Genomic DNA, 17,484 nt, shown 5'->3' on the forward strand with positions numbered 1-17,484 from the left:
CTCTCTCACCTGCCAGTCCCACAGACGCTCAGACCCGACCAAGTAAACACAGAGACTTATATTGGTTATAAACTGTATGGCCGTGGCAGGCTTCTTGCTAACTGTTCTTACAGCTTAAATTAATCCATTTCTATAAATCTATACCTTGCCACATGGCTCGTGGCTTACCGGCATCTTCACATGCTGTTTGTCATCGTGGCGGCTGGCAGTGTCTCTCTGACTTAGCCTTCCACTTCCCAGCTTTATTCTCCTCCTTGTCCCTCCTATACTTCCTGCCTAGCCAATGGCCAATCAGTGTTTTATTTATTAACCAATCAGAGCAACACATTTGCCATACAGAACATCCCACAGCAGAGGGAAGAGTCCAGAAGGCATCTGTGTGATGGGTCTGGACTTGTGCTGTCTTCAACACCCCTACTATCTTCTGAGGTAGCAACCTGTTGACAGTCATGCTATGAGGGTGAGCCAAGCCAGGGAACCCAATACAGGTTTCTGCTCTCTCTCTACCCCATGATGTTGGCCAATTTGTGCCAGGATGGAGCAAATGCTAGAAAGTTCAAGTGCCCCTCTGAGGAGTTTCTCAATTCAATTAAGCCAATTAAGGTCTAAAAGATGAAAGAACACAGAAATGGTACATTCCCTGCCCTTTCGATGCCTACAGGCCATTCTCCGCAGCCAGCCCAGGCCGGAAACTCTATCAGGCCTACAGAACTGATAGGCCTGGTCACTTCTGTTCTTGGCCATTTCAGTGATGGCTGCTGTCCTTATTAAAACTGGAGGAGGGTATCATCCAGGTTTACAAACAACCCAGGGATTAAGAGAACATGCCTTCTGCTTTCTACAGCAGCTAAGAGTCACTCAAAGGGGGCCTCCCCTTAACTGATGCCTTCTATCTGAACTGTGGCCTGTTGGGTAAATGAAGATGAGGAAAGTTTGAGCAACCACACTTATTGGCTTCATGCTGTCCAGGATAGTACTGCCACCTTCCAGAGCTCCAAGCTCCTTCTCTGTAGACCAGGTGCCCAGTCACTAATTCCTCCAGTCCCATCACCATCTGGGATAGACCACTCAGTGCACTTTAGCAACTCAGTGGTGAACAATGTGTCTCAAGTAATTAAGGATGCATGTAAAGGTACTTCTGTTCATGGCTATGCCCAGCTCTGGGAAGTAGGAATGGATCATGGGATCTTGGGTTTAACACCAATTAATTATGACTGGAAAACAAACTGGTAAATACATTCTAGAGAACTGTGACTAATGGAAGCCATTGGATGTCAGCAGGTGGTGATGAGAGAGAAGGATGTGTTGTTGGAGCTCAGAGATGGTCTCTGGTAGAGTGGGTGATGGCCACTGGTAGACTGGTGTGGGGCATGGGGAACAGGCCAAGGGCAGAGGAAAAGTTGGAAGGTGCTTTGAAGGAATTTGGTCTTCTTGATTGGGGCTGGAGAGTGAAACAGTATGTGGCAGAACCAATCATGGATTATAGGAAGAATTTCCTGGAATGGTGGTGCCCAAGCCAGGGGAAGGAGTTTTCAGGGCAGCGTGGCTACTAGTTGCTAGCCCGTAGGGAGATCTCTCTGCTGGCAGACAGGATGTCAGATTTGGTTAGTGGAAGATGGGGAAAATGGAGCCAGCCACGACTGGTAGTCAGGGTATTGGGGGATACTGAGGTGGGGAGAACAACTTGACGCCTGAACAGTCACACAGGAGCAGGGGTGCTATGAACTCCAACCCCTCTGGCTATAGGGAGGTAATATGGCTCATCAAACCAATGGCTTTACCTCTCTACCCAGGGTCCTTACTATGAGGCACCGAAGGTCCAGCCATCTTCAGCAATGACAGCATTCCAAAATCAGGAGTACCTCTACACTTCAGGTCAGGGACAAGGAAGAAGAGGAGGAGGAGGAGAAAAATGCTTCATTTACATTAGGGGAGCCCTGTCCTCCTCCAGGACTCCTGGGTCTGGGTGACTGTAGTAGTGACCTACAGGTACCTGCTCTGAAGAACATGCACCCATCTCAGAGTTCACCCAATAGGCTGTTCACTTCACACCCCAAACCTAAGACCACCCTTATTTCCAGGTGGGCAAAATGGTTGAAAAGATTAATGGCTTCCAAGGAGTAAAATCTTTCATCTGGCTTCCCTTTCACAAAGAGTCCCTGTGGAGTCCTTAGGCAACTCAGTTGGGGACATGCAGGTTCTCAGATGGAGCCCTGGGGCTTCAAGCTTGGGGTGAGTGAATGTAGTGCTGAGCCCTTGCCTATGAGAGCATCAGAGCCTGAGGCAAGTACTAGCCACCCCTCCACAAGGGCTGAAAGGGCTTCAGGGCCAATGAGGAAGGACTCTCCCATGTTTTCACTTGCCAGTACCTGGGTACTTATAGCCCTGTTGATCTGGCCTTTCCTAGCAGCTTTGCCTGACTAGGAACTGAGAAGCTGACTCATGGGTGAAGGGGGCGGGCTGTGCTGGCTGAAGACAGTGTCTACCCTGACAAACCAGACCCATTCATCTTCTCCAGCAGCCAGCAGGCTGAGGGTGTCAGAAGCAGAGGACAGAACTCAAACCTGACAGGTACATCCAGCTGCTTATGCACTGGGACTTTGGGGAGCAATGGAGCACTGGTCAGAGAGAGGAGGGGAGGAGGAACACCTTCAGGTAGTAAGGACATCATCCTAAGGCAAGGTCACCTGGGGTAGGGTTTGGGGAAGCAGGGATTGGTGAAAAGCTAACATGGCTACCTTGAGGCAGCAGTCTCAATTTCCTCTGGCTCTGTCCTTTCTCTTAACCAAGTCTTTACTTCTTGCACTGACAAGAGAGTGATATTTGTCACCCCCTCCTAGGTTGTTGGTGTGGCAAAGTCACAGAGCACCAGTGGAAGGAGCACATTCTACCCAGCTTTCTGTGGGCCCACTGCTTGCCCCTGCCATCCCCAGCCAGTGCTTCTGGTTGCTGCTGCTCAACCGAGCAGAAGGACCACAGCCCCTGCCTCCCCCAGCCTTGCTTAGCTGTTTCTGTTTTCAGTCTTTTCTTCCCTTTGTTCTTCCTAGATGCCTTCTCTGAAAGCCCAGGGCTTTGGGCCTCTGAATTGAACCTTATTTCTATAGCTTAGCCACACAGAGAAAAGCAATTAGTTTAGTTTTGTCGACCTCCAGCACAAAATGTCAGTGCCTGCCATGTAATAGATGCCCAAGAAACATTTTTTAGATAACCAACTGGAAAAAGTGGTGGGAGATAGGTGCACGGGATTGAGAAAAGATGGGGAAGTCATCTTGTGTTTGCCATTTTCATCCCACATCTTCCAGAAGTAAAACCTGGTCCATGTAGTAAGTGATGAAACAGTTAATACTGAGGTATCCAAACTGTGAAATGGTGACCAATTGGGATGGACATTTTCTAAGTGCCCCTCACCCCGCCCACCAGACCTTGCAGCTAGGCACACACAATTTTTCTTGAGAGCTGAAGTCTTCATGTTTAGAGCATGTGTGGGAATGTTTCCCCCAATGCCTCTGCTCTTCCTCTAGATGTGATATTCTCAGTTCATGGCACCCCATAGCATTCAAAGGATCTAACCCACTAGGCCCTCCTGATAGTGACGGCCATGGAGTTAACCACCTCTATTTTAGCTGCATGAGGGCCTTTTTTTCCTTTCTTCTAGGCTTTGGGTTATTTTTCCCCCATGGGCGGTTCTAGATAAGAAACCTAGATGGATGTCTGAGTTCTGGTTTTTGAGAGTATTGTTCTGAGCCAGGAGTTTTTGCCCAAAGGTGAGAGGTCTAGTCCAGCCAAGCATGTTGCCGGGAGGGTTGTTTGCCGATATAAAGGCCCAAACCCTGTGCTCTGAGAATAATTCAGTTCTGGGGGACAAATGTGGCAAGTTTGGCATATGGCTCTGCAGGAGGAGGACAGGTCCAATAGGGCCTAATGGCCCTACTGTCAGACCCCATGAAGGCTGCAGATGGCAGCTAGAGGGAGCAGCGGTTTTCTTAGGCAAGGTAAGGAGCACTGGTGCAGAGGATAGATAACAGCCTCAGGAACCCTACAAAAGAGGAAGGTGCTATGACCTGGCAGTGGTCTGGATGGTTTTGTTTGTTTGTTTGTTTGTTTGTTTGTTTGTTCTGTTTTTCGGGGTTGTTATTGTTGGGGTTTTTTTTTTTTTTTTTTTTTTTTTGAGACAAGGTTTCTCTGTGTAACAGCCCTGGCTGTCCTGGAACTTCCTCTGTAGACCAGGCTGGCCTCAAACTCAGAGATCTACCTGCCTCTGCCTCTGCCTCCCAAGGGCTTGGACTAAAGGTGTGAGCCACCACACTCAGCTGAATGTTTTCAGAAAGGAAGACCTTAGCTCCTTTGTCATCAGGGTGTGGTAGCAATACACTAGAGAGCAGGTGTCAGCAGAGTCACTAGTGACCTGTAGTTACTTTGGACTTTTTCCTCTGGGCCCTATCCCAGGCCCCTCCACTTTGATTCCCCTTATCCTTACCCTCTTTGACCTGTCTATTTCTCCTTACCTCTTTCCCTCCCTCACCCTTTTTTCTGCTCTCCACTTGCCACTGGGCCTCCTCCCACCCCCAAGTACCCTGAGGGTTGCAGAAACACCCTGCACAGTCAACCTTGACAAGGAGTGCAGCTGGTCCTTTCCATGGTTCAGTCTATCCCCTGGAGCCCTGCACAGCCCAGGCCTGAGCAATTGAGGACTTCTGGGGATTTAGAACATGGCAGTGGCACTGGGCAAGTCTTATTCAGGCAAGAATAGGAAGTAAGGTGAGAGGGTCAAGCAAGAAGCTGGTGATGGGCACTGATCTCTTGTGCATATGAAGCAAGAGTAGCTACTGATAACCCCAAATACATTGCCTTACTTCCAAATGGGTTTTCAAGTGGTTCAGAGAGGCAGTGAGAGCTGGCTGTTGCTGGTGGCAGAAGGGCCCCACCACTCCCTGCTTCCCCACCTAACAAACCCTCTAGCTCTGGGTGCTCATGATAGGCAGGAGTAGGGGGACTGGTCTAGCGGGTGAGACCTGGGAGGTCAATTTGCCATTTGTGAGTCACAGAGTACACTGAATGAAGATGGGTAGAATAGCCCCAGAATCCTGGGCCTTCATTTTGTCCGAACCAGACCCTTGGCCTCTTCTTGCCTCCTTCTCCCCAGGTGTTCACACTTAACCTCTTTCCCACCACCACCTTGCCTCACCTCAGCACTGGGATCTTAGGTGGCCACCTGTCCCTAGCTACAACTGAGTCGAAGCTGCACCTGTGAGGAGGCCTGACAGACAGGATGGGTGACATGGCGAACAGTTCCATTGAGTTCCACCCCAAGCCCCAGCAGCAGCGGGAAGTGCCCCATGTGGGTGGCTTTGGGTGCACACTAGCAGAGCTACGCAGCCTCATGGAGCTCCGAGGTGCCGAAGCACTGCAGAAGATCCAGGAAGCCTATGGAGATGTCAGCGGGCTGTGCAGGAGGCTGAAGACCTCGCCTACTGAGGGTAAGTCCACTGGGTTTGGCAGGGAAAGAGATACCCCAGGAATGCAGGGTCTGCCTTACCCCTGGAGCACAATTGGGGCTCCGTGGTGCCGCTGCTATGACTGCCTTGAATGGCTCCGTGGAGGTAAGGCATAACTGACCCCTGGAGGACACAGAAACTGGGACCCTGATTGTCACCCTCTGCTCAGCCACTTTGTATTGACTGGAAGGTGCCTTGTGCAGGGGGAGATTGTCATCCTCTGTGCAACTAAATTCTGAGGGTCTGAGTTGAGCCCTCCTCCACACCTATGTAATCAGTCATTTTCCACCCTACAAAAAGAAAAGAAAGGGAAGGGCAAATGAGAACCACTAAAGGTGGAGGGTCCAAATGGAAACTCTGGACTTCTTTTCAAGAAACAGAGCAGTATCAACTGTCTCCTACCAGAAGAGGAGGAAACCATGGCCTCTGTCTATATAGTTGGACTTCATGTGCTCAAACCTGGGCTCAGTTAAGAGGAACCAGAAATAAGAGAATGCAGTGTGGAAGCCCTCTGGGGCTCAAGTTGCAGGGGTCCTCTCCATGGGAAGGGAGGGGTCACATAAGGATGACACAGAGACATTTTAATCTTGTGGGAATAGCAGACAAAAAGTAGAGCCCAATAGTCATATGGTACCATTAGCAGTGGCAGTGGTTGGGACTGAGGTGATTGCTCAGTTGGTAAAGTGCTTGCTGTGCAAACCTTAGGGCATGAATTGGAGTTTTTCAATACCCATGTAAAAAGCTGATCATGGAGTGTGTTCCTGTAATCGCAGCACCAAGGAGGCAGAGATAGGGGGATCCATAGGGTTTGTATATCAACGAGTCTAGTCAATCAGTGAACTCTTAATTTCAGTGAAAGACTCTGTCACAAACACTTAGGTGGAAAGCAACTGAGAAAGACATATGGCATTGACCTTTGGTCATGAACATACATGAGCATATATGAGCATGCGTGCATGAGCACACACACATACACACACACACACACACACACACACACACACACACACACACACAAACACACACACAAAGTGACAGTAGTCACAGGCTGTCCCAGAGAGGTACAAGCGTGAGATAGTGCAAGTATTACACCAGTGAGCATCTACAGAAGAAACATGGTGAGAGTCCTCCAGAAGATCTAGAGTGCAGGTCTGACTGTCATCTTGGGTCCTCAACTTCTGAATGCTGGGGTCTTCTGTGAGACCAGGGTTCCCAAAGAGACAAATCTAGCCCCAGATTTCAAGAGCTGGAACCCGTTATCTGACACTGGTCTTGCAGGATTGCTGGAGCTATCCCAATCTGATGCCAGGCCTGCTTCCCAGCCAGTGCTGATTGATTTTTATCAGCCACCCATCTCAGTGGTGGCATTTTGACCCACCCAGTCCTGCAAGTCCTGGCCACCACCTGGGTTCCTCCTGCTCCCTGGCTCCCCTGTCCCACCTATCACCAGGTCTTGCCCATTCTTGTTTCTAAATCAGTCCTTTAATTACAACACTCATGCTTATCGCCTCAAGCCTCCTTGCTCTGCCCTTGCCTCCATTCAAAGCCTCTAGGGCACACACCAGATGTTCTTACTGTAGCCTTGCCCCAAGTAGATTGAAGAAAGCATCATCTGTCCATAGGAAGTAGTGCATGGGCCCAAGGGAGCATTAGAGATAGGAGAAGGCAGGCCCATGGGCCAGGTTAAAAACTCCAGGTATGGTGGCCTCCCTGGCCATCTGGATCTTCCTGAACTGAGATGTAGAGCTGCTGCGCCCATTGAAAGACTATTCAGCCTGCCTACCACACACACACATACACCAGCCTGAAGCAGCATTATGTCAAGGCAGATGGCTGGGCTTCATGCCAAAGGATCTCTTTCCGTCCTCCTCCTTGCCCACCCCCACTCCCCCCCCCCCCGAGAACGTGGAGCCTCTGAGAAGGCTGGGGTAGAGGGCCATTTAGCCACAAGGGCTCTGGCCTCTCCCAGATCAAAGGAAGCAGATGGGCTTTGGCTGGCAGCTCTTCCCTCTGCCTGTCAGGCCTTGTTAAATATTTAAAATGTCAAGGCCTCTGGGAACCTGCCCGATTCTGCCACAGAGCTCCAAAGCTCATCTGGTGCCTGTAAATGGGGTGGGCATGGAGAAGGGCAGGTGCCCAGGTGGGTGGCTCAGCCCCTGACAGGCCTCTGAGACCCTAAGTCCCCATAGCAGCCCAGGGGCCAACCCTTCCCCCTAGGTTCCTAGGACCGAGCTGTCTGGGGCCAGGAGCAGGTGATTCTCACTCCCCCATTTCCTCAGCACAGCGAGCCTCGAGCAAGCAGGTTCCTCAGCAGGCCTTCTTAGTAGGAGGGGCAGACTTAACTGCAATTCTGGCCCCATGCCAATCCTCTGGGCAGGTGCCCAGAAGAGGACAAGGGGCCAGGCAGGTATGTTGGCATGTTGATGGAGGGGACTTTGGCAGTTATTGCACCAATCCATTAATCTCTCAGCCTCTGCAGAGATTCAGAAGAATTCCAGAACCCATCCTGAAGAAGGACCTGCCTACTGGTCAGGAACCTCAGGGTAGACTGGTTAGGGGGCTCTGTACCCTGCCCCTGTCTTATCTACTCTCTGTAGGCAGCCACAAAAAGGATGGGACCAATTAGCTGAGAACCGACACAATGAAGTCCTAATCCAATTCTGATGGTATCTGGCCTCTGCTCTGGGTGAATAGCCCATCTGTGTCCATGCCAACCACCCAGCCTCTGTCCCATGTCTTGGGCCTGCTAGGTGGGCATGTGCTTGGAACCAAAAGGGTCACAGCTGCCTTCTCTACCACACACACAATGGTACCACAGCAGTTGTGGCAGCTGTTGGTCTCAACCCTACAGAAAGGCCAAGGCTACAGGGTCAATCTGAAGGCAACTGCCAGTCTTTGCCAGGCAAAGGGGATGCGGGAGCATTGCTGCAGTAGCAAGGATGATCCAAGGCCAAGGGCAAGGCAGAGGAGGGGAATGGAGACTCCTCTGGGGGAAAGGGACTAAGGGCCTCACTGGCCTTAGGAACAATCTGGGCATGTGAAGCAGGACAGTCAGGAAGCAGAGTCACATGATGCCACGGGACTCGGGCTTTTTAGAAGCTAGAATGGGTCACTTGCCCTCTGTGGGGGCTCCAGGCCAAGGGCAATGTAGACCCCAAGTGTCTAGGAACTCATGGTGCATCTCTTGTAATGTTGAATTTCTCATAGCTCCTGCAGTTGAAGGAGAAAAGGCTCAATCTAGAAGAAAGGCTGAACCTTCTCAGCTTGGTCCCTACCCCCACCACTGCTACCACAGAGGCTGAGGTCTCCCAGACACCCTACTGGGAAAGCTGTGGGCCTTCAGAAAGAGGCCTTTGGCCCTAGCAGAAATCTGAGCTGCCAGTCCAGCCCAGGCTCAATGAGGCCAGGGAGAGAAAGGCAGGGACAGCTGCAGCCCTTCTGTGTGGGAAGGATACCGTGTGGCTAGATGGTGTGGACGTGCCAAACCTGTGCTGGTTGCAACTTTTGCTCTTGTCAGTCCTTCCACTTCATTCAAGCTGTACCCTGATCCTCTGCAGAAGGCCCACTGTCAGCACTTCCTTATTGGTGAGCGATCTGGGGCTGAGTCCTATGAGCCTTCCTAAACCCAGCCTGCTATGCATGTTCCATGGACTAGATGTCCCTTTTGCTCACCACTCAGCTCCTTCAGCAGGTGGTAGAATCCATGCCAGTGACTCTGGTGGAAGCTTCAAGCTGCCATCCATCCACTAGGTGTCGGTATGGAGCTGGTCCCTTTGGGGTATAGCCCTAGAGTCCTGCGCGAACCTAAGGAGGGACTGATCATCCTGCACAGAAGTTTGCCAACCAAGGATAAGGGTGTAGCAATTTCTCACTGGTTTGAGATCTATATGGAGGTTACCTGCAGGGCCCTGGAGCCATAAGTTAAGGCCTTCTCTGCCCCTGAATCCTGCACTGATTGAGGAGTCTCAAGTTAGGACTAAGAGGGCCTATGCTGGAACTTCACTTTCCTTTCCTCTCCTTGTTCTCTGCATGAACCATTGACAATCTCCTTAGCCTCAGCCATCCCCATCTCTCATCCTAAGAAGGTGTTAGGTATAGGGGAGCCATTTGCCCGGGCACTTCCTGGGCACTGTGGGCACCAGACCTTGGGTCATCCTCTCTTCAACTCTGTGTCACAGTAGCTCAGCCTCTGAGGAACTCTGTTTTCCTTTCCTGGTGCTGGTCCTTTCAAACTCCAGTCTCAGAAGCCTCCTCTGGAACTGGTAAACAGAGTCCCTCCTTCCCTACTGTGGAGCAGCTTCCATGCACTACCTAGAGAATCAGTTCCCCAGGCCACACCTAGGTGTGAGATGCCACAAACCTCTGCCTTTGCTTCTCCTTGCAGGCCCTGTACTTCCACCTTGAAGGACTTCCCAAGCCTCCCTCTTCTCTTCATAAGACAGTCTCCTTATATAGGTCTTTGGACCTAAGAACTTGCTCTCACACTCATTCTCTCTGATACTTCCCAGAGAAACTTCTAGAAAGTAGATCTCCATCCATTTCCAGAAGACATTGCTCTATCTTCCTCAACAGCTATGCTTCTGGACACACCAATGTCCCCGGTCCCAGGTTCCCCTGTGCCTTGCCCCTTTTGCAGGTTAGGCTGGATAGCCCTGAATGTCTTTGGAAACAGTAGGCCATACAGTAGGGTGGCCAAGGTCCAGAGACTGCCTCACTTTCAAAGTGCCAGTGTCTCAAACACAGTCCTATCTTTCAGGCCTGTGTGGGGCCAAGTGACCAGCACTCTGAAAGAGACATGGAATCTAAGTGTTAGGAGACAGATAGCTTGTCCGATCCCTTTGGAGAGGGCCTTGGCCAATTATTTGGCTCTTGGGTGAAAATGGGCTAATATTACCTGGATCACTTTGATTGGCAACCTCCCCACAAATCTACTGAAACCTCTTAGATATTGGTTCACCTCCCTACCCACTCACAACCCAGGGAGCCACTGGGTGCTCTGTTCTACTCCTGTCTCAGCTACCCTTGGCCACATAGTGTCCTCCTAGGTCCTTGCTGCCCTTTTATTTATTGGGTGTTATCACTTCCCTGCAAGCATCCCTCGAAGATAGCTTGGACATGGAAGTGACAGCAGACATGGAAGGTGCATGGGGTGGGCTAATGTTTCAGCGATTGAGACAACCACAGTCCCAAGGTCTCCTTCCCTAGGCCTACTGTCTTTTAATTGAATCAGGAAATTGATAACCCCCTTTCCTGGGTTACCATCCCTTCCTCAGGCTGGGTATTCCCTGTGAGGGCTGTGCTTGGTTCCCCTATGCTTAGTCCTGGGTCTGCAGAAATGCTTATAGTACTAGGCCTGTACCACTCTGCCTTCTCTAAGAATCCACTCCAGAGTTCTAGAGAGGCAAGCTTTAGTCAGAGAGCCACAAGGGCCATTCTTGCAGCAGCAGAAGCTTAGTCAGGGATGCTTATGGTACCAAAGGCTAGCCTGTACCATCTTCTTCTGTGCTTCTGCCACTTTCCCGGGACACTGTGTAGGCCTGGCAGACAACACCAATGACTTGGAGAAACGCAGGCAGATCTATGGGCAGAACTTCATCCCCCCCAAGCAGCCCAAGACCTTCCTGCAGCTTGTGTGGGAAGCCCTGCAGGACGTGACTCTCATCATCCTGGAGGTGGCTGCCATCGTCTCCCTGGGCCTCTCCTTCTATGCACCACCTGGAGAGGAAAGCGAAGGTGAGGGGAGAGACTCTGAGATAGAAGGAGGGGTCCCAGCTCTTGGCTACCATGACTTCACCTCTCCTTCCTTTATGTTCTCCTCCATCCTTGGACACAGCCTGTGGGAATGTGTCTGGTGGGGCAGAGGACGAAGGAGAGGCTGAGGCTGGCTGGATCGAGGGGGCTGCCATCCTACTCTCTGTCATCTGTGTGGTGCTGGTCACGGCCTTCAATGACTGGAGCAAGGAAAAGCAGTTCCGAGGTCTTCAGAGCCGTATTGAGCAGGAACAGAAGTTTACTGTCATCCGAAATGGGCAGCTCCTCCAGGTCCCTGTGGCAGCACTGGTGGTGGGGGACATTGCCCAGGTCAAATATGGTAAGTGTGCCCATCTTCATCCACCCTGCCAAGAAAGCCTGAATACCATTTCTAAGAAGGGTGAGCCAGAGGAACCTCCCCAGCTCAGACTATTTCCCCAGAAGTCTGTATGTTTTCACCCACAGGGGCCTGAGATTGGAGCATAGTGGGTGTTATTAGGGGCAGAAAAGGGGTTTGAGACACAACAGTGCCCACAGGAAGCACTCTGAAGAGGTCTCCTACTACTATAGGATACAAATGTTGCCCCTGTTCCTTGAGAACTGGACATGGTTAGATGTGGATGATCCTCCTCAAAGGGAGAGGCTTAAAGAAGAGAGCCCCCCCCCATCCTTTCCCAGATGACAGGAACTCCTCTGGAGAAGGCGGGAGGAAGTAAGGGTGGGGAGGTCCCATGGACCCATAGCTTCCGGTTCTGGCCTGGGCTGGCCTATAGGAGACCTTCTGCCTGCCGATGGTGTGCTCATCCAAGGCAATGACCTCAAGATCGACGAGAGCTCCCTGACTGGCGAGTCGGACCATGTGCGCAAATCAGCAGACAAAGATCCTATGCTACTCTCAGGTAAGGATCACCTTCTCAACCAGCCCAGTATAAGGTCACATTGAAAGCCTGGCCCAGCATCCCCAGCCAAGCCATCCTGCTGGACTTGCCTTAACTAGGGTCTCCCTGAATAGCTCTTCTGGTTGGGGAGTCTGAGAATGCTACCCACTGCCATGCCAGAGCAGGTCACTGGAGGCCTGGTGGTGTGGCTCCAGCCACAGGGCAAAGAAATGGGTCTCCCCTGCTCAAGAGGGCCTTTGATATCATGAATGGGATATCCCAAGGGGAGCTTGGGATATTGTGCTCCCTCCACATATAGACTCTGAAGATGACCATGTGTGTGTTTTGTTCCTTTTCTAGAAGGTTCTCATTCAGCCCACTTTTTTCTTAATGGGAAATGTAATATGAAACTGGACAGGAAGACCAGAAGCCCCCTAGTGGGCCATGTGAATGGCTCAGTCTATGCTTCTGACAAAGACCTGACAGTCTGTGGTCCTCTGGGTCATTCCCACTACCCCAAGCCTGGAAAAAGGTTGCAGTCTAGATGTAGGTGCCAACGGCTGCAGTGACTTCTGCAAGACAAGTACCTGCCTCAGGGAAACCCTGAAAGTCAGCCTATGGGTGCTGAGTATGTCCTACCAGGCTGTGCAAATCTGTCTTAGTTCCTCTGTGTTTCTTTGCTAGGCACTCATGTCATGGAAGGTTCTGGAAGAATGGTGGTAACAGCTGTTGGTGTGAACTCCCAGACAGGCATCATCTTTACATTGCTTGGAGCTGGTGGAGAGGAGGAGGAGAAGAAAGACAAGAAAGGTAAGGCAGCCATTACTCCAGTGCCCAGAGATGATGAGACAGCTTCCTCCTATGTTACTGTTCTTGCTTCTTCATCTGCCTGGTGACCAATCCTGGCTCCAGGGAGATGGATTGGAAGCTACCACCCTCTTCTGATTCTTCTTGAGAATCCTTCTGGTATTTTCCATAAGAGCCAGCAGGTCAATGCTATTCTCTGATGGCTTTGGTACATCTGTTCCTGGGATGAAGTGTGGTCACAGAAATGTGACCTCTTATCTCAACTTTGAAAGATGCTGCTGGGGTCTTCATGCCTACCCTCAAGGTACTCAACTTCCATATAGAAGATTGGGGTTGGGGAGGGAGTCACAAAGTCCAAAGTGGAAGTCTCCTGAACAGATAGGGATAGGTCTCAAAATGACAGCCAGGACCAAGGGATGCTGGATGGGGTGGGGTAGGGGAGGCTGTTCAGCAAGTGGTAGCCCTGTCCCTGGGGACAGTAAGGGATAGAAACAGAGGATTTTAGAGACTCCAGCTTCCTTATGGCCCTGGAAGCTACTATACTGCCCCTTCTAGCCATGGAACTCAAAACCGTGGAGTCACAGAACTTCCCTTTACCAGGCCCTGCTCCTCTGTGACTCAGGCACACACCATAGCTCTGGTGAGCAATCTATCCCCAGTTCTTTTCCACATCCCCAGGTGACTAGGGAGCAGATATTTCCAGATGCATGCCTGTCCATCTTAGAGGACCTGGAGCCACAGCTATCAGTTTTAGACTATTCAGGGATAGACTGGCATGAGGAAGGATAAGTTAGTAGTCCTGGCTTTAGGCTACTTCTTGAGGTCCCCTGTCCCTGAGAGCCAAGACACATGAGCTGGCAGGGCTACAATTGCCGATCACTGGGAAGCTTCTATTATCCTTGTTCCCTGGCAGTCTGGTCCTGTGCCTCCCTGTATCAGCACCTCCCTGCTGTTGGCAGGCCAGGCCTTCTGCCAGCTGCACCAAGTTCCCAGTCTCCACTGAACTCCTCCCAGTGTTACCCACAACTTTAATATGTGCTCCAAGAATATACAGATAAATGATAAGTAGGCTCTGAGCCTCAGCTGAGCTTAGCTTGAGTCCTCAGGCTAGATAACCTTGCTTAGTGCTCTCTTGGTTCTGCTTGGTTGACAGGGAGCCCCTTCCACATTTAAGGCCCTCTAGGAAATCCACTCCCTCGCCTTGAAGACAGTGGTCTCTCCCTTGAACTGACATCACAGCACACGCGCGCGCGCGCGCGCGCGCGCACACACACACACACACACACACACACAAAATGATAGATAGATAGATAGATAGATAGATAGATAGATAGATAGATAGATAGATAGATGGATGGATGGATGGATGGATGGATGGATGGATGGATGGATGAATAGAAATCTCTTTCACCTCTAAACTACCCCCAACTCACACAGGGGCCCTGAACAGAAAGGGTACAATATATGCCAAACTTACCATACTTATGGCTGGAGGTGTCTCTCTCATTCTTTGGACCCCAGACCATGGTACTATTGCCTAGAAGCTACTTGACACCCTGTCTGTCCTTTGATTGCCCAGTGACATGAGCTACTGGGTGGAAACTGATCCTGTGCTGGCAGATCCCTCCCTAAATGGGGACCAGTGCAGATGTGGCTTGCAGATAAACTCTTCTGTCACCTGAGCTGTGCAACCCTCAGAAAGAGTAACTAGCACTATGGGCTGTACCCAACCTGAGGCTTCAGACAGGGCCACCTGGAGTCCAGTCTTCATACCTTCCCCCTAGTGCTGCTATATACCCAACATTTAGACCTCCTCTGCACAGTGGCTCTGGACCCACAGTTTGGATGTGCCCTAAAACAGACAGAGCCCTTATCCCTGAGGACACACACCTAATAGTGGCCTCAGAAAAGAGTAGAGGGGTTGGGTTGGTCCAGAGCTTGAGAATTACCTCCTGTTGGGTCTGAAAGGTCAAACATCTAAGAAGAGGGCTTCTCTTAAGGTAGCAGGCCTTCCAGAAACTGTTCACACCTACTTCACCTGACCCAGAGCCCATCCAGAACTGGCTTTAGAGACTCACTGTGGGGCTGAGGTCAAGGCCCAGTGGGAAACACTGGGTAGAAGCGTGGCCCAGGAAGCCCAGAGGGTATGCAGTGAATATGAGCTGGGAGGTAATGATATCCTGCTCCTGGAAAGTTAAGAAGGCCCCTCCATAGGCAAGGTCATGACTATCAGCTATCAGGCCTCTCCTTTCCCTCCTCTACTCCATATAGCTACAAACTGCTGTATGTGCCCAAGCTCTTCCTACTCTCCTGTGTTTCTGTGTATGTCATGACCACATGGGTGTTCTCAAGTCTCTCCGTGTCTGTCATTCCTCTTCCATTGTAGGCAAGCAGCAGGATGGGGCGATGGACAGTAGCCAAACCAGAGGTAACGTATGCGCATGGCTCAGGGCAGCTGAGGAGCTTATGGGGAGGAGGGGGAAGGGGGAACTGGGAGGGACCACCTGATGCCAGGGAAGAAGCAACACCTAAAGACAGGTGAGTAGGCCCCGAAGTCCTATCCTGGCTTGGAAGTGAAGGGGACACCCTTGGAGGATGCTCCAGTTTCCACCAGACACTGTTTTCATGAAGCCTAGATAAGCCACCTGGAAAACAGCTGGTCAGTGCCAAGGCCATCAGCATGGCTTGAACTTGCCCATGTATGAAAATTACCCGTAGACACCCTGAGACCACTTTAGCCAGATAAGGAAACTGAGGCATAGAGAGGATAACTTGTCAAAATCCCTAGGCGCCAGTTCTGTGAGTTTTCCAGGTAAGAGAAGTCAGCTAGAACCTGAAAGATAACTAAGATTGGTAAGGTTTTGGGGACAGGAGGCATCCTGTTGGCTAGAGCCCTTGCTTGGTGGGATAACAGTAGGTAGGGACTCAAAACTAGAGTGACCCAGCTAGACAGGGTCTGGCATGTCCTAAGGCTGCTAGGAGGAAGGAGCTATCGTAAGTGGCTTTGGGCTGCCAGGTGAGGTGAAGGGATGCAGAATAAAAGAAAAAAGACAAACTGGGGGACACCCCCACAACTGCTAGGTCAGGCAACCCCTTCCTTAGGAAGAGTGGAGGAAGCAGGTAGAGTGGACATAGTTACTTTTGGCAGTGTAGTCGAGAGCCCCAAGCCCAAAGACTGTGTAAAGCTTGGCAAAGGGGGAGATAAGGCACCCATGTCACCACCACAAATGCAACAAGAATGAAAACTGTGAGGCCTAAAAAGAAGGAGTGAGAGGAGCCACCTGATCCAAGAGGGAGGTAGGGAAATCGTAAGAGAGACAAAACAGGCTTTCCCACAGGTCCCATGGGAAGAGGCAAGATGAGCAGTGGTGTCTGAGCTAAGAGGAGAATACACTAAGGCCCTTTAGTGTCCTTGAGGGGAAAGTAGATGTGGCTTGGATATCTGTGGGCAATTGAGTCAGATTTTGGTTCCAGAACATTCCTTGGACCAACCACAGGACTTCTCTCAGGTATTGAGATTTGGGACATTACTGGACTGGCCAACTTGTCTGTGCACAAGTTCCTTGTACTAGTGTCTGTCCACCCTTCCCACAAAAGAACCATCTGTCTGTCCCACCTAGGACAATGCTTCAACTGTCTGCCTACCTCAGGAGGGCCTGGGCTTAGGATGCAACAGAAGCCTACAGATTTCCTTTGCAAAACTTGAAATTAAAAGTGCTCCACTGAATCCCATATGATGAGACATGTCTTTCCTTGTGATTGCCCTCTGTAGCCCCTTTACCCTTGCTAGGCCCTAACTTCAGCCAAGGGTTTCCTCTATGTACAGCTAAGAAGCAGGATGGGGCTGTTGCCATGGAAATGCAGCCCCTGAAGAGTGCTGAGGGTGGGGAAATGGAGGAGCGAGAAAAGAAGAAAACCAACGTACCCAAGAAGGAGAAGTCAGTTCTGCAAGGGAAGCTCACAAAACTGGCTGTGCAGATTGGGAAAGCAGGTATGTTCAGCCACACACAGAATTCCAGAAGCCTGGAGGACAGCAGACTCCTGGAAGTAGTATCAGTTCCAGATGCTGTGAATGCAAAGGACAGAATATTGTCCTAGCCCTAGGCAAGTTCATGTACAGATAAATGGATAGTATTCCAGAAGAGTGTGGCATATACTGTAGGACCAGAGGTGCAGACCAGAGCCAATTATGACTATCAAATCCTGGCTTAGCACCCTCCACCCCAATAAGGCCTAAGCCACACATTCATGCATTACTTAGCAGACTCCCTGATTCAAGGTTTCTGGCCACATCATAGTCAAGAGGCAGCCAACTTTACTGCCTGCTAGCCAGAGCCCAAAAATATGAGGGCGGCTAGTTCCTCACAGATATGCCTCTCATACCCTTAGCTTTCTGCTCTTTACACTACACTGTCCTGGGGAACTGGAGCAAAGGCTACCCTAGGACCTCTCACTCCATGGAGTCATCCTTCAAGCTATTTATCCTAAAAGTTGACTCAAATCCATCAACCCCTTGCAAAGGCCCTGGCTGACCTCAGGCCAACCATGGCTAC

General features: G+C 50.8%; 1 protein-coding gene across 9 annotated transcripts in view; it reads left to right on the forward strand.

Annotated features, from left to right (window-relative positions):
* Window positions 1-17,484, forward strand: part of Atp2b3 (ATPase plasma membrane Ca2+ transporting 3) — a 73,294-nt gene that overhangs the window by 15,738 nt on the left and 40,072 nt on the right. For 6 of the 9 annotated variants that reach the window (XM_052741675.1, XM_052741669.1, XM_052741616.1 and 3 more), the window contains 7 exons: window positions 5,144-5,477; window positions 11,031-11,228; window positions 11,329-11,586; window positions 12,020-12,145; window positions 12,809-12,934; window positions 15,318-15,359; window positions 16,758-16,922. In XM_052741675.1, the coding sequence (XP_052597635.1) occupies window positions 5,270-5,477; window positions 11,031-11,228; window positions 11,329-11,586; window positions 12,020-12,145; window positions 12,809-12,934; window positions 15,318-15,359; window positions 16,758-16,922 (1,123 nt within the window). In that variant the 5' untranslated portion in view covers window positions 5,144-5,269. Of the gene's footprint in view, window positions 1-2,453; window positions 2,572-5,143; window positions 5,478-11,030; window positions 11,229-11,328; window positions 11,587-12,019; window positions 12,146-12,808; window positions 12,935-15,317; window positions 15,360-16,757; window positions 16,923-17,484 lie in introns of those variants that run through there. The other 3 variants (XM_052741643.1, XM_052741661.1, XM_052741625.1) reach the window with 2 other exon arrangements.

Source organism: Peromyscus californicus, unplaced genomic scaffold, assembly GCF_007827085.1.
Source record: "Peromyscus californicus insignis strain IS unplaced genomic scaffold, ASM782708v3 Scaffold_10__1_contigs__length_136768540, whole genome shotgun sequence".
Classification (NCBI taxonomy): domain Eukaryota; kingdom Metazoa; phylum Chordata; class Mammalia; order Rodentia; family Cricetidae; genus Peromyscus; species Peromyscus californicus.